Here is a 26,313-nt window from a genome sequence, read left to right on the forward strand (position 1 = left end):
AGCTTCCAGGATCTTATTCTTGAATTCCTGTCCTTATTAAGCACAAAACACATACATGTGTGTGTGTGCACAGTAAGTGTGTACAATATAGGTAGTAACTATGTAGCCACCTTCGGTCAAAACCATAAAATATTTTACCAGGATTGTTGGCTAAAATTTGAATTATCAATGACACAAATATGTTGAAAGAAAATATCCAAAAGATAAAGCAGCAAGCCAGCCAGAACAGAATGTCCAGAGCTTGGCAGTTAGAATGAAAGACAAAGCTGTGTAAATAGTAAATTAATCCCATCTTCAAATATTTTCCTTATTTGTGTGCTTTAGCAAATATTTTGCTAAAATGTATGCTTACATTTCTGGCTAAGAAATGCTGATTACAGGCAGTCATTGACTGCAGATTAAGAAGGCAATCTCCTACAGCAGGGTAAATCTCTATCAGCTAAGGAGATGCTGCATATGCTTAATGTTTGAAATGAAAATATAGGCTGGTATAAAATTCTTACAGTCTATTACTTTCAAAATACACTGAAAAAAATTATTGTTGAAAACTCCATAAATATTATTTGTCAAGAAGAAAGTTTTAGACACAAAGTTTTACTCTTAAAGGCACCATCTTCTATTAAATTCTCTGGATTGTACCTAAAATTAATAGCTAATTTCATGGTCAAATTACCATTCTCACCTCAACAAGGGATACACAAGAATATTGACATGGCACTTGGTCACTTGTGTTCACTGTAAGTCAATTGTGAAAACTGAAGGAGCCTTTGCTAAATAAAGCCTGAATCTTGAATTCCTCTATTTGGAGAAATTTTCATTTTCAAAATATATTTCTGCATAATTAAAATTTCACTATTTATTATTAACATTTCAGTATCTTTTCATTATTTTCAGGTATGACTAGTTATTTATACAAATCCACCTCTCCCTTATGAAAGGTAACATGTTTTATTGCTTTTATCCCTTATTTGAGTGATTTTTAAATCATTGGAACCAACAATCAAGTACTGGAACCCTGCCTTATAGCATCTGACAAGGGTCTGGGAATATAATGAACACATGGTAAGTTTCTGTTGGAATGAAGTAAGTATTCACTACTAATGCTGTAGTTTTAAAATTGCATTTCCTTAGACCCAAGCTCTAATGGCAGAAAATATACTGCAGAATCAAATTACTAAAATTGTAGGAGACATCACTGTAACAAAAGCTAATATTTCCGTGCCAAGAGCCAAATGCCAACTTTTTTCTTACTTGAATACCTAATGACATGATGTTCTCTCATTTAGAATAAATGAGAATTTAGAATATTCTCTTCTCTCTTAAATGACAGCCTTTATATAAATCTCTTGGACAGTTTAAAGGCTAGACTTAAAATCCAGGATGAAATGGTTTTTGCTGAGTCCAGATACATAGCAAAAAATGTCCCCAAATAAAGTCATCTTCATTATCACTGCAACTGTTACTAATATATTCTAATAATCACTTCCACCTTGAAAATAAGTGGAAACCATTTACCAGCTCATCAAAATTTCATATACATTTGGAAGAGAAATGCCAAGTAGTCCAATGAAGAAAGACAGCCTTTTTTCCAGTTCGTTGTGGTTGAGTGAACTCTGGCAGAACACATATGCTATGAGGTTTGTGGGTAAAATACTTTTCAAAATACAAGTGAACTGAAAAAAAATTCACTCATACTTTTGAAATACTTCTCTTCTTGCCTAAGATACAACCTAGGCTGGTTCTGAAAATTTTTCTCAAATACTGTCTTCAGGGATCTCTTCAGTTACAGCCCTCCAGCCCTTCAGCCACCTAGAAACATTAAGTCCCCCTGGAGTATTATCCTGACCTGAGTGCAGGCCTTCACACTAGAGGAATTCTCAGAAGTTTTAGACTAGTGGCTTATCTGCTCAGTTATCAGATCAGCCATTCTGTTGACCCTGCTCTGATACTGTAACGTGGCTTCAGGTCCTAAGATTTTATCTGGTTATTTGTAACCAAGCTGCAATCTTGTATTACCTGAAACTAGATCCTAGATTCTTCCACTGTGATCTCCAGTCCCGCTTTGGGATTTTAGTTTGTATCCAGGTTGGTTTGTAATACTCAATATAATGTTCAGCAAGCCTAGTTAGAGCCCTACCCTAGCACCCCAGTCTTCATGAGAAGGTCCTCAATAAATGCCACCTCATAGCTATGACGCAAACTTCTCTCATGGCTGTATTTCTACTCACTACCTCCTGTCAGACTCCTCTAGACACAGGTCCTAAGCTTGAGCTAAATTCTCTACCAACTGTCAGTTCCTGTCTCCTTGCCTTGCCTGGCATTGGCGGTGCTCTTTGGGATTTGGGGTCCTGGTCACCTACAGACTGACCCATCTCAATGCTGAGTTCTAATTTGAATAGTAACTCAAGTAATGCCTCTATTTTTAAAAAAAACCTCTGTTCAAATCAGCCAACTGTAAGTTTAAAATGCCTCAATAAATATACATCTGCTGCTTGAAACTGCGAAAGAAAATAACCCGTTACCTGTCTGAATGAATCCTGATTTGTATCCATTTGTTGTGCCATTTTCTGGGGTTGCAGTTGATGACACTGAAGAGTTTGGTTTAATGGAGTGGCACGTGGTAGAGGATTGTCGGCTTCTACATTCTAGGAAGGAATAAGAACCATAGAGAACAATATTCTGTTAAAACAAGTGATGGAGCCACAATCCACAAAATCTCTGAAATAAACTCCTGCTCCTCAAGGGGCAGCCACTTTCTTTAAGAGATCCCCCTTCCCCAGTCCTGACTCCAACAGAACGTCCAAGCTGGTGAACATAATTTGTCTTTCTAGGGCCATGTTTGGAAACGAAAGAGATGATTTTGTTCCCTAGAACAGTTTGACTTTTGTTAGGCACAGACTAGTTCCCAGGAGAAAAATTACTCATAACCAATATAGTCATGCTAGTTTTATGGGTAAGACTGAGGTTAAATTATCAATAATTTATAAAAACTTGGTAAGCTTTTAAGCACCAGTTAATCTCTTGTCTGGGACTGATTTCAGTGCAGAATAGTAACCTAGATTTGGAGCCTCCTAGACTCCCTTCAACCTTAATTTATGTTCAGAAACAGAAGCAAAGAAAAATTTGTAAGCACAGGAGAAAAATGAGAAATTTTCAAATTCTTACTATTCTCAGTTCTTATTAAAGGAAACTGGTAGATATTATTCAAAGTAATTACCGATTGGGCAACACTAAACTTCATTTTAAGTGAGCCAATATTAATTGGGCTTTGGTGTAGTATTTTAGTAATACTTTGCACTGATTCAGGTAGATAGCAAATATTGTGACTACCTGTGTGGCTATAACTTCCAAACAATTTATACTGTATGTTGCACCATTTAGTATTTAAAGGTAGCAGGTGAAAAAGGAATATAAATGGTTGTAAATGACAAAGTTAATTATAGTGGGTCCTTTAGAGAGCTTCCAAGTTTATTGGAGACATGCAAAAAGTAGGTGCAGTTTTCTGCAATCTTCTATGCTGTGACCTTCCTTGAAGAGCTACTATATTTTGGCCGAAAAGGATATCTCCATGTTAGGTATATTGTAAACAAATATGTATTTGACATTATATACATAAATACAATTCCAAAATAGCAATGGCTCTAAGTGTGAGGTTCCAGAAGTCACCCAGGATCATTGTGTCACAAACTATTTTAAAAAGGTAATTCTTTACCAGAAAGATGAATTGTCACTGAGCACTAAATAAGAACTTAAAGATACTCTATGCAACCATAAAATAGTCATCACTCTGTATCAACACAAAGTGTTGTCACTTTGCCGACAAAGGTCTGTATAGTCAAAGTTATGGTTTTAGTCCTGTATGGATGTGAGAGTTGGACTATAAAGAAAGCTGAGCGCCAAAGAACTGATGCTGTTGAACTGTGGTGTTGGAGAAGACTCTTGAGAGTCCCTTGGACAGTAAGGAGATTAAGCCCATCCATTATAAAAGAAATCATCCCTGAATATTCATTGGAAGGACTGATGCTGAAGCTGAAGCTTCAATACTTTGGCCACCTGATGCAAAGAGCTGACTCACTGGAAAAGACCCTGATGCTGGGAAAGATTGAAGGCAAAAGGAAAATGGGGCGCCAGAAGATGAGATGGTTAAATAGCATCACCGACTCAACAGACATAAATTTGAGCAAACTCTGGGAGATAGTGGAGGACAGGAAAGCCTGCCGTGCTGCAGTCCATGGGGTTGCAATGAGTCGGACACGACTGGAGCGACTGAGCAGGCACGCACACTAAATGCCAGAAGAGCTAGGAAGAGTCCATTCCTTCCCCCCGAGAGAGATGTATTCCACCCCCCAAGAGATAAATACAATGAGAAATTTAAATAGTTTCTATTAAAAATGAAAAGCAGCAAGTCAAGGGACTTCCCTGGCGGTTCAGTAAAGGTCTGCCTCCACTGCAGAGAGAGCGGGTTACTTCCCTGATTAGGGAACTAAGATCCCACAGGCTACGTGAAGCGGCCAAAAAAAAAAAAACCAAAAAACAAAAAACTGAAGCAAGTCACATAACCTGTCAGGGGTTTTATATTTTGGCATAGTCTTCTGAACTGGAGGTATTTATCTATTCCACACCTGGATTCTGAACCCCGTGTGGGTCACAGGTCACTTGTCAATATCCTAACACTCACATTCTCTTCCCACCCCCGGAAGCTGACGCTACCTTTCCAGCAGATAAGAGGTCCCTTCGACAGTACACCCTGGGAGCTTCTGACTAGGTAGTACTTTAAGTGCTTCTGCTTCTTTGGCTGGGTGGTGAGCTTCAAGTTTATGTGGTTGGAAAATTCCGTGAAATACCGAAATCCTCTTTCTCCACAGCCGATACAGTTTCCAGAAAACCCTGAAATGACGAAAAACAGTTACTGGTGGCCTTGCATGTTGTTATAATACTTAAATTTTATATTCAAAAAGGATAGAAATACTCACTCTTGGGCCTGTTAACTTCCTACCTTCAAGGAAATAATTCAAAGGAAAAAAAAATAGGTGCAAAAAATTTAGCAATTATAACAGTGAAAGATGAAATAACTTTAAAATGCTCTAAAGGGATAATGATAAAGGGAATATAATGGATAATATCATAGGATAGAATTTATATAGCTGACACAAAAATATGAAAATATTGGACCTAGAGATACCTATTATTTCCTCCTTACAAATTCCCTTCTTTTTTTAAAATTGTATTGGTTTTTGGCTGCGCTGGGTCTCTGTTGCTGCACAGGGTTTTCTCCACTTGCGGCGAGCAGGGGCTACTCTCTAGCTGTGGTGCACAGGCTCCTCACTGCAGTGGTCTCTCTTGTCATGGAGCAAGGGCTCTGGGCGCACAGGCTTCAGTAGTTGCGGCTCCTGGGCTCTGGAGCACAGGCTCGATAGGATAGCACACAGGCTTAGCCGCTCCACAGCATGTGGGATCTTCCCAGCTCAGGGATGGAACCCGTGTCTCCTGCACTAGCAGGTGGATTCTTTACCACTGAGACACCAGGGAAGCCCCATATTTCCTTCTTAACCTACTGGCCCTGGTTCTCCATCCTACCCACCATGTGGACTTGACTCCACAGCCACAGCTGATTAGACTGTGGACCATTATCTGACCCCATCTTGGACAGTCAGTCTCTCTCCTGGAATTTTGAAATAAATACAAAAAGAATCGGTCAGATGATACCAGACCCTGGATATGTAAAAATTTGAACCCAAGTCAGGGCTATGCCAGCTAGGGTGTGGGAGAGAGCAAACTGGAATCATGAAGAGGAGCTGGTCTCCAGATAGGAGAGTATGAACAGAGATGTATAAACTCAGGGCATTGTTCACGTTCTAGTTTCTATGAGATCCAGTTGTACTTTTTGGCACAAGTTGCCTGAAATTCCCATTTCCTCTCTATTCAAGGAGATCCAACCAGTCCATCCTAAAGGAGATCAGTTCTGGGTGTTCATTGGAAGGACTGATATTGAAACTGAAACTCCAATACTTTGACTACCTGATGCGAAGAACTGACTCATTTGAAAAGATCCTGATGCTGGGAAAGGTTGAAGGTGGGAGCAGGGGATAACAGAGGATGAGACAGTTGGATGGCATCACTGACTTAATGGACATAAGTTTGAATAAACTCCGGGAGTTGCTGATGGACAAGGAAGCCTGGTGTGCTGCAGTCCATGGGGTCACAAAGAGTCGGACACAACTGAGTGACTGAACTGACTGATATGAGAAGAGAAGAGAAGGACCACGGGATTCAAGACAGACTGTCTTATAATGTCCCAATCTCAGAATGCTGACAATCAATTCAGAATACTTAGAAATGGGCAGTCCAACTTATTATTATTTATTCAATGATTATTTGAGCACCTACCTGTATGCCAGGCATTGTGCTAAACACTGGAAAACCAGCGGTGAATGAAAGATAGTCACAACCTCCAGTCAGTTACATAATATTAGTAATTCTACATAATTAGTTTATTACCATCACTTATAGAGATATAAATATTAACATAATTTCGTAAATTATTTAAAACTTATTCAGAGATGGATTGCATTCGAGGGCATTTAGCTATTTGTCTAATACCTTGCAGTTGTAGACCGAAAGAATAAAGATGTCAATGGTTGCCTCATTCACCAAATTCCTAAAGTCAACCATCCATCTAACCATTCATCCATCCACGTAGCCACGTATCCATCCACTAATCCATGCATCTACCTGTCCATCCATCCATCCAACAAATATCTGTACGCTGCTATGTGCTGGCACTATTTTGGGTACCAGGTTTTAGCACTGAACAAGGAAGACAAAACCACGGCCTCCATGGACCCTGCTTTCTGATGTGATCATTATGCCTTGATGGAAAATTGGCTGACCTATGAGGCAGACGCAACACACTCAAAACACAATAAATATAAGAATCTTCAGCTGAAATAAAAACGGTGTCAAAAATGAGGCTTATCTCAAAGGTCCAAGCCAAGCAGTTCATAAAAGATTAGTGCCAGAATTGGAATTAAAAAATTATTGGGATTAGAGTTTACCTCTTTTCCTCTACCTGTTTCCTGAGGTGAAAACCAAAAGAGTGTAAGGAGGAAGAAAAGCAATGGATCTGGATAATCTTCAAAGAAGAGAAACTTCCTACTAATGATGAGAATTAGCAATATAAACGAGTAAGAATGCGATAGTCCATTTTTAAAACTCTGTATGGTTTCCGTATTAACTTTGATTCAAGACAGATTTTATCTGCTCAAAGTGCATGCTGTTACTATCACAAAAAAATAATGTCTCTTTCAGCCAAATTACCTTTCTAGTTTTTCTAGCAATCAGATCTTTCAATTGCATGGCAGATGTGGGGCATATGCACCGCCAAGTGGATCAATTTATTTTAAAATCAATTTCCCCATAGTCTTTGGAACCTACATACTCTATATAAAAATTTAGACAAATTGATATTGGAGTCTACTAGGATTATAGAATATTTTAAGTTTTAAAAAATTTCCCACTAAATCTTTTAAAATTTATATATATATATATATATATTTTTTTTTGCTGTGCCACATGGCTTGTGGGTACTAATTCTCTGACCAGGGATTGAACGTGGGCCCTCAGCAGTGAGTGTGTAGAGCCCTAACCACTGGACTGCCAGGGAATTCCGCCCACTATATTGTAATGTATACTAAAATCATTCATCTTAAGTAAGAAATGTTAGAGGAATATTAACTTTTCCACAATAGAGTAATGAACATATCAAAATCTCACAGTGCCTGTCTACGAGAACTTTTACCATTTTGTGTCACTACACTTTCACTTGGAGTAGCGGTTAATAAAAAATTATTAAACAAAGTCCCATGTCTATAAGGTTATTTAATAAATATGATAGAATGGCAGAATAATTACCATTTAAAGAGCAAGTACGTGCCAGGCACTGTGCTATTGGGTACCTTATAAACATCACCCCTTTGATCATTATAACCCTGCAGGGTAGGCAATATCGGTTTCTTTACATATCAATAAATGGGGAATCTGAGTATTCAAGAAAATAAGTAGCTTGCTCAAGTTCTTAAACTGCTAAGTAGCAAATCTGGGATTTAAACCCAATTTTAATTCCAAAGCCTTTGGTTTCATATTCCTGATTACAAAGGATTATAAAATCTATTATTCTGATGGTCTTTTCTGTGTCTTTTCCATGACATTCTGAGAGGATCCCTCTAGTCATGAAGAAAAGGCACTGAGTAAAAAGGCATTATAAGAGATTTTTCTATGTTTGTAATCAGAACCACATATGCACTGTCCCATTTGATAAAACTTTGATGCTTTTAAAGTGCTAAAAAGGTTTCCAACAACAAAAAGTTGTTCTTCCAGAACCAACTAGGTTCTTAGCTCCGTGATGGAAAAGACCGTGTCTTATCATTCTTGTGCTCACATATCATAGCCTGATGTAATTTTTTGGAAAAAACACTGTTGAATGAATAAATGAACAAAAGAATACTTGGATCTTCTTTGCTAATTTAGTCCAATGTACAAACTTTACAGGAGATCCAACCAGTCCATCCTAAAGATCAGTCCTGGGTGTTCACTGGAAAGACTGATGTTGAAGCTGAAACTCCAATACTTTGGCCACCTGATGCGAAGAGCTGACTCATTTGAAAAGACCCTGATGCTGAGAAAGATTGAGGGCAGGAGGAGCAGGGGACGACAGAGGATGAGATGGTTGGATGGCATCACTGACTCGATGGACATGAGTTTGGGTGAACTCCAGGAGTTGGTGATGGACAGGGAGGCCGGCGTGCTGCGGTTCATAGGGTCGCAAAGAGTCGGACACGACTGAGCGACTGAACTGAACTGAACAAACTTTACCATTAGGTGTCTATATTAAACCATCTGCTCAATTTCACTAAAAGAAAAAAATGGATATTTAAAAAAATTAAAGCCCATGAAAATGAAAATTATCACTTCTTTTTCTATGAATCAAGAGCAGGCTTTGAACTGTAGTTTAAGGAAACTTTACAAAGCATGTGCAGGATCATTTTCTGACTCAAGATACTGATCTGTGTACTCCTAGACTTCGCACAGCAAAGGAAACCATACACAAAATGAAAAGACAGCCTATGGAATGGGAGAAAATATTTGCAAATGATATCACCACAAACGGGTTAGTATACAAAATACACAAACAGCTCTACAACTCAGTATTGAAAAAACAAACCACTCAATCAAAAAGTGGGCAGAAAACATGAATAAATGTTTTTGCAAAGAACACATACAGATGGCTAATAGGCACAGGAAGAGATGCTCAACACTGATGGTTATTAGAGAAATGCAAATCAAGACAACAATGATATCATTTCGCACCTGTTAGAATGGCTATCATCAGAAAGTCTACAAACAACAAATGCTGGAAAGCATGTGAAGAGAAGAAAACCCTTGTACACTTTTGGTAGAAAAGTAAACTGGCGCAGTCATTATGGAAAAGAGTAACAGAGGTTCCTTTAAAAACTTAAACCAGAACTGCTATATAATTCAGTGACTTCAGTGCTGGGTATAAAGCCAAAGAATGAAAACACTAAATTGAAAGATACACGCACCTCGAAGTTCATAGCAATGTTGTTTACAATAGCCAAGATATGGAAGCAACATAAGCATCCATCAACAGACAAATGGATAAAGAATATGTGGTATGTATATATATATGTATACATAATACATCATATATATATCCTGAGGAGATATATATATATGTGATATATATATAACATACAAACGAGTTCCATTCCAAGAGTGTATTCATAAGTCCAACTTATTCAAAAGCCCAACAGAGTTAACCTAGGTACCCAACTAACACAGTTGGCTATATGGTACTATACTGTAATAGGTTTATAATACTTTTCACACAAATAATACATGAAAGACAAACACAAAAAATTAAACATTTTCAGTCCTACAGTACAGTATCTTGAAAAAGTGCAATAGTACTGTATTGATACTGTACTATTGCACTGTATTATATATAATACTGTATGTATTGCTGGCATACAGGGGCTGGCATCAGTGAACAGGCAAGAAGAGTTACTGACTAGAGGAGGGAGAAGGGGTGGGAGATGGCAGAGCTGAAGGGCTGTCAGCAATAGGAGATGGAGGGCAAGCTGCCATTTCACTCACACCTTACATGACTGGACATGCACATATACATTCACATCTTTGAAAGCCTGCAACTTGAAGGTTTGTACGTAGTGGCCTTAATATATATGTATACATACACACATGTATACACACAGACACATGCACACACAATGGAAGATTACTCAGTCATAAAAAAGAATGAAATTCTGCCATCTATAAAAACATCGATGACCTTAGAGGGTATTATGCTTAGTGAAATAGGTCAGATAGAAGAAAAAAACTGTATGATGTCACTTATCTGTGAATCCAAAAATAATACAAATGAATGATACAGCAAAACAAAAAGACTCACAGGTATAGAAAACTAGCGCTTATCAGTGGATAAAGGGAAGGAGCGGGCGTGATAGGTATAAGGGATTAACAGATACAAACTGCTAATATAAAATAGGTAAGCAACATGGATATATATTTCAGCACAGGGAATTATACCCATTATCCTGTAATAATTTTTAATGGAGTACAATCTGTAAAAATACTGAATCACTTGAATCAATGATACTTCATGCCATTCATTTGAAACTAATATAATATTGAAAATGAACTATACTTCAATTTTTCTATACTATACTTTCAATTTTTAAAAATAATAATTAAAAAGTAAATCCACTTTTGTTATTTTCCATGATGTAGAGAAGCTATATTGTGAAAAAAGAGCCAGATTTAAAGTAATACTAGAAAGTAAGAAAAACTCTGAGATAAAAGTTACACATCAAAAAAAAAAGTTACACATCTTGTATCATAGATATATTCCTATACATCTTGGTTGAATTAATGCTAAATTTAAATGAGAACCACATCAATAAAGTATAATTAGAAATAATGGATGGTACAGAATAGGTATCAATAACTTACAAAGTGGATAATCCACAGTTGAATAATTGAGAGTTGATTTTATATCAGGTCCAGATCAATGACTCTAGAGAGAGTAAATCCTATTTTATTTCACAAAATAATTATTTTTGATAAATTGCATGGCATTCTTTAATGCCTGGTTTTAAAAAATCTCTTCGTTAAGATGAATATTTTGAGAGTTAATAAAAAAGTGAAAGTTAACTTGTGAGAAGTTACTAAACGACAGCATATTAAAAAGTAGAGACATTACTTTGCCAACAAAGGTCCATACAGTCAAAGCTGTGGTTTTTCCAGTAGTCATGTACAGATGTGAAATTTGGACCATAAAGAAGGCTGATCACCAAAGAATTGATGCTTTTGAACTGTGGTGCTGGAGAACACTCTTGAGAGTCCCTTGGACTGCAAGTAGATCAAACCAGTTGATCCGAATGGAAATCTACCCTGAATATTCATTGGAAAGACTGATGCTCAAGCTGAAGCTCTCATACTTTGGCCATCTGATGCAAAGAGCCAACTTATTAGAAAAGACCCTGATGCTGGGAAAGATTGAAGGAAGGAGAAGAGGATGAGATGGTTGGATGGCATCACTGATTTAATGGACATGAGTTTGAGCAAACTCCAGGAGATGGTCAAGGACAGGGAAACTTGGCACACTGTAGTCCATGAGGTTGCAAAGAGTTGGACACGACTGAGTGACTCAACAACAACTAAATGAAAAAATGTTTCTTACTTAAACTAAACTATATAATCCGCAGCTAATTCTGTGATTTTTTAAAATTCTGTGATAATTTAAAATAAACTTGTATTTTATTTAATTCCTTTGTCTCAGAAGGAACTTTGCAGGTATGAAATACTCACCTAAAAGTGCATTTTTCCCATGATCATCTGGCAGGAATCGCTTGTCTACAGCACACACTAGGATGTGTTCAGGAAGGTTGGGAGACTTGGCCCCCACCAGGAGGAATCCTGCTGGGATGTCAATCTGTTCCATACACAGAGATACCAAACGCAAATCTTTTCCTGCTTGACAAAAACCTAGAAGCCAATAAAAAAAAAGAAAAAGAAAAAGGACACAGTGGAATGTTTAGAGAGGTTATAACTCCGCATCACCCATCTGGAGAGTAGATTTGCCTGTGGGAATCACTATGAAGGACTAAATTTAAAGTTCATATGCAAAGTGAAAGAAAATGAAGTCTCTCAGTCGTGTTCGACTCTTTGCGACCCTATGGACTAGCCTACCAGGCTCCTGCATCCATGGAATTTTCCAGGCAAGGATACTGGAATGGGTTGCCATTTCCTTCCCCAGGATTGAACCCAGGGATTGAACCCCGGTCTCCCGCATTGTAGGAAGCCGCTTTACTGTCTGAGCCACCAGGGAAGTCTCAAACACACATCTCCCACATGTGCTCTTCTGAGCAGAGCTAAAAAGATGCTCATGCTCAGTTGCTTCAGGGTCCAAATCTTTTCAACCCCATGGTCTGTAGCCCACCAGGTTCCTCTGTTCATGGGGTTCCCAGGAAAGATTACTGGAGTGGGTTGCCATTCCCTCCTCCAGGGGATCTTTCCAATCCAGGGATCTAACCCATGTCTCCTACATTGCAGGCAGATTCTTTACTCACTGAGCCATCAGGGAAGCCCAAAAACTTACTAAAAGGAGATATTTCCAACTGTTTTAGCCAACACTGATGACTTTATATTTTCTGATCCACAGATTAGGAAATGATAAATATATAAGAAACTGACAAACATATATAATTTTATGTGACTATAATACAGTATTCTTAGTTTCAATGCAAATTCACTTCTCTAAGTCAGATTGATCATAGAACAAATGTTTTCTGTTTCACAGAGGAAGAGACTGAAGCTCAGAGTTTAGTGAATCATAAATGAATGGATCAGAACCAGAACTCCAAACTGTTTAGGTTATTTTCACTAGATGAGACATCATAAGAAACAGCAAAACCTTACATAACTGCTTTGTAACCATGAATTATTACCTTAATTCATTAGTTCATCATTTACTAAAAATGATTTGCAGATTTCCCTGGTGGTCCAGTGGTTAGGAATCTGCCTGCCAATGCAGGGGATGTGGTTTCAATCCCTGGTCTGGCAAGATTCCACATGCCACAGGACAACTAAGCCCACGCATCACAACTACTGAGGCCATGAGCTACAACTACTGAAGCCCACACATCTAAATTCTGCTCTCCACGACGAGAGATGCCATTGCAATAAGAAGCCTGCCCAATATAAGGAAGAGCCAGCCCCCTCTCGCCGCACCTAGAGAAAGCCTGCACACAGCAACAAAGACCCAGCACAGACAAAAATAAAGAAATAAAATCAAAATAAAATGATTTTCATCAAGTGCTGTCTTTGGCCTGGGGATAGAGCTGAACAGAATGTGTCATCCTCTAATAACTCACTTGTAGTCAACTGCAAGGATGTATAAGGAACTGGCAATTACAAGACAATATAACAGAGGACAGCTATGCTCTGCTACAAAGCACCAATCTCCATGTCTTCTGGGAAATGATCCTCCCAACGCTCTAGTTACGGGATTCCCCTGGACAGCTGTGATATTCCAGCCTTAGCTGGTGCTGGCACCTAATCCAAGCTGGGCCACTGGAACATCCCACCTTTCTAGCCATAGTTGGGCACCTGACAGAAAACTGGACAACAGAGGACGGATGGCTAATTCCCAGACACAACCCTGGGGAGAGCGCCATCATCGCCCAAAGCACAGTGGGCCAGAACCATGCCAGGCTCTCCCAGAATCAATGCATATTATGATGTTAACCAAATGCCAACAAAAATAGAATGCCATCGGTGAGTATTTGAGAAATAAATTAAAAAAAAAAAACAACCAAATATGGTATGAAGCTATGCTGCATAGGAATCTACTGTATGGTTTGGATCATTAAACCGCAAAAGCAGACAGGATAAAATTAGAAAAAAGCCAGGAAATCAAAGGCTAGAATGATAAAGACAGTGGGGTTCAACTATTCCAAGCTTGTAGATCCTCTTTTAAAACTAAAAACTCAAATGTAACTTCCAGTGTTCACAATTTGAGAAAAATATTATCAAATGTTATTGCGACTTCTTTAACAATTTGAATGAATTTGTATTTTATTATTCACAATATCATTTGTATTTATTTGAATAATCATTTATATATGGGGTCATATTATTTATTCAGATTACAAACTTTTTTTTTTTTTTTTTTTTGCCTATAGATGCATTGAACCCTTTAAAGAATCAGCTGTCTCCACCTCCATTAAGGGACAAAACTCTCAGGTTTGAAAGTTGGGAGTTGATGATATGATATGAAAGGCAGTTAAAATTTATGGAGCACTTAACATAAGCCAGGTGGAGTGTTAAGCACTTCAGAGACTTTCTTATTTACAATAATTCTAGCTAGGTATGACTGTATCCCTTTCATACATGGAGAAACTGAGGCTCAGAGAGGTGAGAGTGTTTGTCCAAGCTTACATAATGAGTCCCATAATGTCCAGTGATGTGAGACATGGAAAGTTTGCTATGTAAAAACAGGCATAAAATGTATTAGTCAACTTGGGAAAAAAAAAAAAAAAAGGCACTAAGAATAGTTATACTCCAGAGCCAAAACCATGAGGGGTTAACACAAATGTCTTTACCAAATTCTAAAATCCTAACCCTAGGAGGCTAAAATAGAGACTCCCTGGAGGTCAGGTTAAATTAGAACACTGTTGCTGAAGGCACTGGTTCAGTCCCTGGTGGGGGAACTAGGATCCCACATGCTATGCAGCCAAAAAAAAAACTCCTAAAAGGAGCAGTAAATTTCTTAATCAAAGGAATTTTTAATTCATATATAGACAGGAAATCTATCCCTAGTAGGTAGCACCATTATTACAACTTTCTCCAAAGGGCAAAACATAAACACCTTTGCAAAGGATGTAGATAATTCTGTGATGAGAGGTTTACGATTACTGATTGATGGAAACAGGAGATTTCTGCTTGAGGAGATTTCTCTGTCACTAAGGAGTAGTACTACAAACTCTCTGAACTTACAGTCACTCCATATTAGAAAAAATACATAAGTCAGTACCAATCTGCATATTATTAAAAAGCAGAGACATCACTTTGCTGACAAAGGTCTGTATACTCAAAGCTATGGTTTTCCAATAGTCATGTATGGATGTAAGAATTGGATTATAAAGAAGGCTGAATGCCAAAGAATCAATACTTTCAAATTGTGGTGCTGGAAAAGACTTTTGAGAGTCACTTGGACAGCAAGGAGATCAAACCAGCCAATCCTAAAGGAAATCAATCCCGAATATTCATTGGAAAAACTGATGCTGAACCTAAAGCTCCAATACTTTGTCCACCTGATGCAAAGAGCCAACTCATTGGAAAAGACCCTGATGCTGGGAAAGATTGAAGGCAAAAGGAGAAGGGGGTGTCAGAGGACGAGATGATTAGATAGCATCACTGACTCAATGAACATGAATTTGAGCAAATTCCAGGAGATAGTGGAGGACAGGGAAGCCTGGAGTGCTGCAGTCAGAGTCGGACATGACTTAGCGACTGAACAAGAAGACAACTTTTAGAACATCAGAGCTATCTGGAATCTCAAGGTCATCTGATACAGGATTTTCCAAAGGGGAGTTATCAAAGTCCTAGGGATTCATAAAGATTCTCCATGATACTGCAGAACTATACATGAAACTAAAATAGATAACATTACCAATTTCTAAAACCTAATAATTATTCTAATAGTCTACCTTTAAAGTAAAATGTTCTAAGGATATTCTATACTATACATGTAGGGATAGTGGAAAACAGATGAGCGAACTCAGTACTCACTTGATTGAAGCCCATATCAATGTGTGGTTTTGATTATCCCACATTTTAAGATTGATTTTTATTATCAGTCACGTGTATTGATATGTTGCTTAATATATACCCATAATAAGCTAGTGGTTAATAATGGGAAGCTTAGGGAACATAGATTGTGTTTGATGGACACAGTCATTTTACAAATGTGCCTAAGTTACTCTTTGCTAGATATGAAAGTTAGAGTCAACCTCATCCTCGCTTATCAAATTACATAAAATACACTTCTAGGGCACCAAAAAAAAGCAATGTTAAGGTAAAATTTTAGTGATTATAATACAATTCGGGGCTTCCCCAGTAGCTCAGTGGTAAAGAATCCCTCTGCCAATGCAGGAGATACGGGTTCAATCCCTCGGTCGAGAAGATCCCCTGGAGAAGGAAATGGCAACCCACTTCAGTACTCTTGCCTGGGAAATCCCATGGACAGAGGAGCCCGGCAGGCTACAGTCCCTGGGGTTGCAAAGAGTCAGACACTTGGTAACTAAACAACGACAACAATCCAGTTTGGCTTTTTGTGTAAGAAGGAAAAGCCTACTTCTTTCAGCAGCATATTATTTGCAGACAAATTCTGCAAAGAGCAGTCTGAAACTCTTTCCTCACGTGGAGCAAAAATTATAAGAATAAATTAGAACACCCTGCTGGCTTAACTGGTAAAGAATCCGCCTGCAATGCAGGAGACCCTGGTTCGATTCCTGGGTCAGGAAGATCCTCTGGAGAAGGGATAGACAGCCCACTCCACTATGCTTGGGCTTCCCTGGTGGCTCAGATGGTAAAGAATCTGCCCACAATGAGGGAGACCTGGGTTCAATCCCTGAGTTGGGAAGATCCCCTGAAGAAGGGAATGGCTACCCACTCCAGTATTCTGGCCTGGAGAATCCCATGGACAGATGAGCCTGGCAGGCTACAGTCTATGCGGTCCCAAAGAGTTGGACATGACTGAGCGAATTTCACTTTTACCCTAAAATGTAAAAGTTCCAAAGTTTGGGGAATACAAGTGGATCTGGCCTTTTTTTGATGCTGGGAAACATATAAATACACTTGGCTCCCATCCTCTGCCACTCCTCCTACCTGGGGGAAAAAGGGTTAACATTTTATTCTTGAATTTGTCTACAAAATATGCTTTTCCTTACACAACCAGTTTAAAGTAAATTAAACAGTAATTGCTACATGCTCAGTCACATCCAACTATTTATAAACCCATGGACTATAGCCCACCAGGCTCCTCTGTTCATAGAATTTTCCAGGCAAGGATAGTGGAGCACGATGCCATTTCCTCCTCCAGGGAGATCTTTCCAACCCAGGAATCAAACACACATCTCCTGTGTCTTATGCACTGCAGGTGGATTCTTTACCTGCTGACCCATCAGGAAAGCCCTAAACAGCAACTAAAGGATAAAATGTAGACAATTTTTTCTCATGTGTGAATAATATCAAAGAGTAATTAGTATATTGATCTAAAATGAGTATATTCTACTTAAAATTGATTCTTTATCACATGCCATGCAGTGACAGAATTAGTTTTTAAATTCCTAAGGGGTCCAAAAATTATGTACTATTATAGGAGATTTGTGAGTCAAAGATTGGGTAACACTAATCTATCCCTATCTCTAGTTTGTAGACAAGGAAACTGGGACCCATAAAGGTTAAGAAAACAATCCAAGGTCAAATTCCCAGCAACCCAAGAAGTTGGGACCCAGGTCTCTTGACTCCAGGTTAGAGAGTTAATGTCACTGTGACCACAGACTAAAGGTTACTCTGACCACAAGAGCGTCCCTGGTCTGACGTAGGACACTCTCCTATGGCTTCTCCATTGCCTATCTTTGCTGAGTCTCATCACCTAGCTTTCTAGGCTGAATCCTTGGGGGCACTTGTCAGAGCAGTCCCTGCCAGCCATGGGCTCTGTCAGCAGCCACCTATCTCACACCTACTGAAAGTGAATGTGTAGCTCAGTCGTGTCCAACTCTTTGGGACACCATGGACTGTAGCCCACTAGCCTCTTCTCTCCATGGGAATTCTCCAGGTAAGAATACTGGAGTGGGTAGCCATTCCCCTTTCCAGGGAATCTTCCCCACTCAGGGATCAATCCAGGGGTCTCCCGCATTGCAGGCAGATTCTTTACTGTCTGAGCCACCAGGGAAGCCGCAGTGAATCCTCAAAAGTTTTGCAAGTCACAAAGGTGCCCCTTTCTAATGAGCTTTCTCAAAGCAATACATTGCAGCCAAAGGGAGATTAAGGGAGGAAAGTATAATTTTAGTTTGGGGCTAAACAGGAATAGCGGAGAAGGCAATGGCACCCCACTCTAGTACTATTGCCTGGAAAATCCCATGGGCGGAGGAGCCTGGTAGGCTGCAGTCCATGGGGTCGCTAAGAGTCGGACACGACTGAGCAACTTCACTTCCACTTTTCACTTTCATGCATTGGAGAAGGAAATGGCAACCCACTCTAGCGTTCTTGCCTGGAGAATCCCAGGGATGGTGGAGCCTGATGGGCTGCTGTCTATGGAGTTGCACAGAGTCAGACACGACTGAAGCGACTTAGCAGCAGCAGCAGCAAACAGGAATAGAGTAGAGAAGACACAGTTTGTGTGGAAAATATCTGAAGAAAGCAGGATTTGCTCAGGAAGAAAGATGATTTCAACGTGATGTCTGTGATATAAGGAAAACTACACAGTCCACTCAAAGTAAGAAGCACTAACAGCTCTCAGCACTTTAGCCTTTAAAGGTTTTCCCATTTATGATATGAGGACACCTAGAGGTGAAAACTTATAATCATTAAACAATGACTGGATTCTAGGAGAAAAATTTTTCTCATAGGAGGAAGCAAACCTCTTCCTTTAGTTTTTTCTTTTTTTTTTCTCAAAAAGTGCCTGTGGGTTTCCTTGGTGGTCCAGTGGTTAAGAATCTACTTTGCATTGCAGGGGACACCAGTTTGATCCCTAGTCAGGGAAGATCCCACATGCCAAGGGGCAACTAAGCCTGTGAGCCACAATCGCTGAGCCCTCGCCCCCTAGAGTCCGTGATCCACAACAAGAGAAGTCACAGCAGTGAGAAGTCACAGCAATGAGAACCCCATGCACCACAACTAGAGAGTAGCCCTGCACACCACAATAAAGTCCACATGAAGCAACAAGGACTCAGCACAGCCAAAACTTTAAAATAATGAATAAAAATTTTAAAAAACTGCTTGTTACAGTGAGAAGAGAAATTTTCCTCTTTTGTGTTAAAAAAAAAAACTCATCATGATGGCAGCATATAAAAGGGGCACAAGAACCAACTGAAATTGCTACCAAGGGCTAAAACTGGAAAAAGTTAAACAAGATAATAAAATAGTATTGGATTATAACCCCCAAATAAAATAAATATTCATGAATGAATATAAACAAATGACTGTGTAAATTAATAAACAAGGGAAAAGAGACAAACTTCCACGCAGTAGAATTCCAGATAATTTATGTAGCTACTCTGCCCTCAAGGATGTGCAGCCTCACTCCCCATTCCTTAAAAAGCGTAGGCTGAGTGTAGGGACTTTCTTTGACAGTATGAAGGGGGAGTGCAGCAGGGATGGGATACTCATGGGGAATGGAGATAACACTATCTCAGCCAGGTGATTAAGGTCAACATCACCACACATAAATCATCTGAAAGTATGTACCCTTGATACAGTAAGATGAAAATGACACTTTATCTCTGTGATCGTTCTTCACTAAACCCATATATAACCCCAGTCTCATCAGGAGAAAAACATCAAATTCCAACAGAAGGTCTAGAATACACCTGATCTATAATCTCTGAAACTATCAGGATCATCAAAAACAAAGGAAGTCTGAGGAACTGTCACAGCCAAGAGGAGCCTAAGGAGACACAACAGCTACATCTAATGTATTAATAGTACCTCAGACCGGTTCTATTGATCAATCTAGACAGCAAATTAAAAAGCAGAGACGTTACTTTGCCAACAAAGGTCCGTTTAGTCAAAGCTATGGTTTTTCCAGTAGTCATGTATGGATGTGAGAGTTGGCCATAAAGAAAGCTGAGTGCCAAAGAATTGATGGTTTAGAACTGTGGTGTTGGAGAAGATTCTTGAGAGTCCCTTGGACTGCAAAGAGATCCAACCAGTCCATCCTACAGGAAATCAGTCCTGAATGTTCATTAGAAGGACTGATGCTGAAGCTGAAACTCCAATACTTTGGCCACCTGATGTGAAGAACTGACTTATGTGAAAAGACCCTGATGCTGGGAAAGACTGACGGCAAGAGGGAGGAAAAGGAGACAACAGAGGATAAGATGGTTGAATGGCATCACTGACTCGATGGACATGAGTTTGAGTAAATTCCAGGAGTTGGTGATGGACAGGGAGGCCTGGTGTGCTGCAGTCCAAGGGGTCGAAAAGAGTGGGACACAACTGAGCAACTGAACTAAACTGAAGACCAGTTCTGGATATTCCCTGGCGGGTCAAACAATAAAGAGCCTGCATGTAATACAGGAGAAGGCAATGGCAACCCACTCCAGTACTCTTGCCTGGAAAATCCCATGGACGGAGAAGCCTGGTGGGCTGCAGTCCATGGGGTCGCTGGGAGTCGGACACGACTGAGCAACTTCACTTTCCCTTTTCACTTTCATGCACTGGAGAAGGAAATGGCAACCCACTCCAGTGTTCTTGCCTAGAGAATCCCAGGGACGGGGGAGCCTGGTGGGCTGCTGTCTATGGGGTCGCACAGAGTCAGACACGACTGAAGTGACTTAGCAGCTGTAATACAGGAGACCAGCGTTCGATCCCTGGGTTGGGAAGAGCCCCTGGAGAAAGAAATGGCTCCCTAGTCTTTTTGCCTGAAGAGTCCCATGGACAGAGGAGCCTTGCAAGCTACGGTCCAGAGGGTTGCAAAGAGTCAGACATGACTGAGCGAACACTTTCAGATGGGTTCTGGAATAAAAAGAGGACAACAGGTAGAAACTAAAGAATCCAAATAAACTATGGACTTCAGTCAGCACTAAAATTACTAATAATGTAACATGTTCACAATAGGGCAAACTATGGGGACATACAGAAACTGTACTGTTTTCTCAATTTTCCTGTAAATCTAAAACTGTCCTTAAAAAAAATTAAGTCTAATAAGGAACAGATCTGTGGTTGCCAAGGAGCAGAGGAGTAACGTTGGGAGTTGGAGTTAGCAGGTGCAAACTAGCATGTAGAGAATGGATAAACAACATCCTACTGTATAGCACAGGAAACTATATTCAATATCCTATGATACATCATAATGGAAAAGAATACAAAAAAGAATGTGTTTATATGTATAACTGAATCACTTTGCTATACAACAGAAAGTAACACAACATTGTAAATGAACTAAATTTTTTTTAAGTTCATTTTTTAAATGTCCTACTTTGTCTTTTTGCCTTTCAGTTAATCACCAACACAAGACTATAGGCAATTTAATTAAAAGGAAATAGGTGAGGAAATGAAGGCAAGGGTGAGTCCAGGGAGAGAGTCAGGAAGAAAGAAATCAATCCAAAGCCAGAAAAGATTTCAAAATCAAAGAAAAGTTCCTCAGTTTACTTCATAGTTACTTTGAGAAGACGCTCACAAGAGTCTGGACTGTTTCCTACAAATCTTCATTCTTGGGACTCAGATCAGCTAATTATATACAAAATATATCATCAGGGACCCCCAATTAAGAAAAATATATACTATGCAAAGGGAAATATTTAATTTAGCTTTTTTAAAAAGAGATTGAAAATAAGCTCTGTGCATCTGTACAGAAGTAGCTAAAGAATCTACGAAATCTGATTCTATTTAAGACTTATAGGATCTAAATATCTGGAATAGCAGATAGCTCTATTTCTTCACTATTTGAAATATGTCAGAATATTAATATAATAAATATTACTGTTCAGTCACTCAGTCGTGTTCAACTCTTTGTGACCCCATGAACTGCAGCACCCCAGGCTTCCCTGTCCTTTGCCATCTCCCAGAGTTTGCTCAAATTCATATCCACTGAGTCGGTGATGCCATCCAACCATCTCGTCCTCATTAAATCTCAATTAAAACGTCAAATAAAATGGAGAAACCTTAATACTCCCCTCTAGGGTAATTTTAAATTTCATCTGGACTAATCTTGAAAAAAAGATAGGATTTTTCTTTTAGAAGCCACTAGATGATCTGGGGGGAAATACTTTAAGGATGGTGTAAGCCTGATTACTGTACACAAGGAAAGAAAGATTCGGAATGGGGCACAAACAAAACAATTTCTTGGACACACCTGCCCCTAAATAATTTCATTTTCTAAAAGTAATACTGACATGCTGCCTTAAAACCAAGACTCTTGCAGCAAATGATTTTAATTTTAAAGGAGTCCTAGTACAGAGCACTTCTTTGCAAACCTCATCTGCATTTTCCTTAAGAAAACAGCCAAGGTTTTCACTTCACAGAACCAGGATTTGCATTCTCCAATTACCTCCAACTTGAAGGTTACAGAGTAATCTAAGTGGGGGAGGGGAAAGTTTACTGAAACAGCTGTAAACACAAACTCAAGTAATCAAAGCCGTATTTGGAGGCTTAAAATTTGGTGGCCCTTTACCCCTTTAGACAATCAACTGCTTCCCAGTGGGGTAGAAACCTACCAATAATTTACATAAGAAATTAGCAGCCAAAATTTACATCTGAATGGCAAACCCCAGAAGCCCATCAGGTGTTAAGTATCTGCTTATCTAAATTGCCTCTAAAAATAGCTTTACCTTCCTGTGAGTCTTAGGTAAATAGAAGATTTCCCATGAAGGGAAGCTGGTCTGCTGACACAAACCCAGGTACTATATTGCCCTATTCCACTGTCAATTTCATTAGGAAAATGTCAGGGCTGTTCTGCCTTTGAGTGAGAGGACTCTTAGAACTGCCTTAGAATGAACCACACTGAAAGAGCTGTGGACCAACTATAAACTATCAAGAGTGTGTGCTCAGCCATGTCCGAACTCTACAGCCCCATGGACTGTAGCCCACCAGGTACTCTGTCCAGGGAATTTTCCAGTCAAGAATATTGACTGGTTGCCATTTCCTTCTCAAGGGGGTCTTCCCCACCCAGGGGTCAAACCCACGTCTCTTGCGTCTCCTGCATTGGCAGGTGGATTCTTTACCATGACCAGATTATGAACTAATTAGAAATCAGGCTGGAATAGCCAGGAAGCAGGACCATATACCATTAATGGAGGGAAGAGAGTATAATTTGTTATGTGATCAAAAACATGAAATACTGAAAATGTTTAAGTAGGATTTTCTTTTTTTAAAGTGTGGTTAAAAGCCTTTGTAGAAGAGGAGGCTGACAAGATAAATAAAATGGGATGATAAAAACATGTTCATTTTAATCTTCTATTGATAACAATATACTGGATGAATGTTCAGAATACATGGAAAAGGTATATATTAAAACACATGATATCTCTGTTGTTGTTTTAAGAGTGGAACAGAAAGAAGTAGAGACATCACTTTCGAGCAGCATTCTTGCAGGAAGTTCGTGAGGCACTGAAAAAGTCCTGAGCTGGGTCTAGGCTTGTCTTTGCCACATACCATGTCAGAGAAGTCATTCAATGGCTCTGTCTCTCGTTCTCTTGATCTGTAAGATGGGGTGATAGTGCTTATCTTTCTTAATAGACACCTGCTATGAAGTCACAGGAAACAGCAACCCACTCCAGTATTCTTGCCTGGAGAATCCCATGGACAGAGAAGCTTGGTGGGCTACAGTCCATGGGATCACAAAGAGTCGGACACGACTGTGCGACTTCACTCACTCCTGAAGTCACAGGCAACAATGTGAGTGAAAGCATGATTACTCCTCATTCCTTTCTATAATTACTGGTTTCCAGCCTTAAGCAGCCAATTAATGATTAGAAACTAGCCAGACAATATTAGAGGAACTGAAAAATAAAAAAGGAAACCCACCATCTGTAGTGCAAGACCCTTCAGGGGCAGGTTTCTGTGAATAGGGAATTGGTGGGCTATTTGAATCTGACATATCTTCATCATCTTCATCATCTTCCATTTCATTTACTGTGAGGTTGTTAGAAAAATCCAGGCTTCCATTTTGGGTGTATCGGCGTACCAAGTCTTTATCCAGATCCTCCACCTTGGGTTTTACCTCTGGGAAAGCAAATAAATCATAGCTAATTTAATAAAAAGATGCATATGGGGAGATAGCCAAAAGAAAAATTCATAGTTCTGAAAAGATATCTGAGGACAGGAAGACAGGCATTGGCTAACATTTAACCCACATATTTCAGAGATCCCCAGATCTAGAATTCCCACTTCTTTTAAAAGGCATGTAGAAATGTGTGGGATTGAGAAACTTACCTGCAGAGGAGAAAGGATGCTGGTCAGGATCCAGGTACAGCTGGGAAAAAATTGGTCGTGGTACCACACTACTACATCTCAGAGAGGCTTCAATGGAGTTGTGGAGAGCTTCTTCAAATCGAGCAGATTTCAGTTGCCCAGCATATGAATTCCCCATGGTCTATACCACCCCCCCCGAAAGAAAAAGAAAAAGGAGAAAGTTGACATTAGTAGAGGGTTATATGTATGCAAAGTACACATAGAGCTGATATAAACTATACCCACATATCCTGTTACAATAGAAACTATATGAACTACACATTTCTTGAGATAACTTATCAATTTATCTATTCTATCACTTTTGCTTCTTGTCTTCAGAGTCCAAAGGGGCTTTCAAAAAGTCCCTTTAAGGGATCATGTGTCTAAGGATCAAACCACAATAAGTGCTTTAAGCGAAGTTTCTCCAACTAGTAAATCAAGATTGACCTGTCAATCATGAAGCCCAGCACAGTGACAAGGGGGCCACACCTTCTCCTTAAACTGGTGAGTGGTAGACTGCCATAACCCAGAGGAACACTATCAGTGGTTTCAGAGGAAATATCAAATTACTTCTCTCTCTACTAAGATTTTATTACCCTAGGAGGATTCTTCTCTGAAAAAGAAAAAAAAAAAAATGAAAGCTTTGTGATAATATATTTAATTGGTGAATTCCTAAAAGCAAGATTTGAGCCTTTTAAAATTCAAAGAACTCATTCATGTATTATTAGTATTTATTTGAAAAACAATGCTGTTTCTTTTGCTTAGTTTGAATCACAGTCTTATTTGGGACCTCAGAAAAGCATGGAATAAGAAGTTTTGATGCAATCGCCTTTACTTCTCATCAATAGTTACAAAAATTTCCATATATCTTAATAATAACTAAATTTATTGGGTGCTAATGCTAATGATTGGTCAAGGACCCCAAGACCTTTTCTGGGTTCCATGATGTCAAAAGTCTTTTTAAACTATTATTAGGATATTATGTGCCTTTTTCATTCTCATTCTCTCAAACATTTACAGTGGAACTTTCTAGAGGCTATTTCATGAGTGACACCACAACAGATTGAAGGCAGAAGATGACAGACTACTCTTTCTACTAACTTTTTTTGGGGGAAATACATTTATTTTCCATGTATAATGGGTTTATTGTTAACTTTTAAAATTATTAAGTATTTTGAAATTTTCTTAGTTTTAATTTCTAATAAATATAATACACGTAAACAAAATTCAATTGTTTTTAAGAGTGTAAAGAGGTAATGAGATGAAAAGTCTGCAAAATGTTGGGCTAGAGAATATACCAGGTACTTCCTAAAAATTATTTTATTTAATCCTCAGTATTCCAGTGGTCATGTATGAATGTGAGAGTTGGACTGTGAAGAAAGCTGACCGTTGAAGAATTGATGCTTTTGAACTGTGGTGTTGGAGAAGACTCTTGAGAGTCCCTTGGACTGCAAGGAGATCCAACCAGTCCATTCTGAAGGAGATCAGCCCTGGGATTTCTTTGGAGGGAATGATGCTGAAGCTGAAACGCCAGTACTTTGGCCACCTCAAGCGAAGAGTTGACTCATTGGAAAAGACTCAGATGCTGGGAGGGATTGGGGACAGGAGGAGAAGGGGATGACAGAGGATGAGATGGCTGGATGGCATCACTGACTCGATGGACGCGAGTCTGAGTGAACTCCGGGAGTTGGTGATGGACAGGGAGGCCTGGCGTGCTGCGATTCATGGGGTCACAAAGAGTCGGACATGACTGAGCAACTGAACTGAACTGAACTGAACTGATTCTGAAGGCTTCCCAGGTGATGCTTGTGGTAAAGAATCCATCCGCAAGTGCAGGAGACGCAAGATATGTGCATTTGATCCCTGGGTTGGGAAGCTTCACTAGAGGAGGAAAGCGCAATGCACTCCAGTATTCTTGCCTGGGAAATCCCATGGACAGAGGAGCTTGGTGGGGCTAGAGTTCATGGGATAGCAAAGAGTTGGACATGACTGAGCAATTAAGCACACACATATATATCAAATAATTATACTGTATACCTA

At 39.3% G+C, this 26,313-nt stretch overlaps 1 protein-coding gene across 1 annotated transcript in view; it reads right to left on the reverse strand.

Moving 5' to 3' along the window:
• GREB1L (GREB1 like retinoic acid receptor coactivator) overlaps positions 1-24,412 on the reverse strand; it is a 108,188-nt gene extending 83,776 nt beyond the window's left edge. Inside the window, exons 1-5 of the mRNA XM_052660403.1 lie at positions 24,256-24,412; positions 23,848-24,045; positions 11,905-12,081; positions 4,711-4,887; positions 2,523-2,645 (exon numbers count right to left, since the gene is read on the reverse strand). Coding sequence (XP_052516363.1) covers positions 2,523-2,645; positions 4,711-4,887; positions 11,905-12,081; positions 23,848-24,045; positions 24,256-24,412 — 832 coding nt within the window. The remainder of the gene's footprint in view (positions 1-2,522; positions 2,646-4,710; positions 4,888-11,904; positions 12,082-23,847; positions 24,046-24,255) is intronic.
• Between the last annotated feature and the right edge of the window lie 1,901 nt (positions 24,413-26,313).

Source organism: Budorcas taxicolor, chromosome 22 (genome assembly GCF_023091745.1).
Source record: "Budorcas taxicolor isolate Tak-1 chromosome 22, Takin1.1, whole genome shotgun sequence".
NCBI classification, from domain to species: Eukaryota; Metazoa; Chordata; class Mammalia; order Artiodactyla; family Bovidae; genus Budorcas; species Budorcas taxicolor.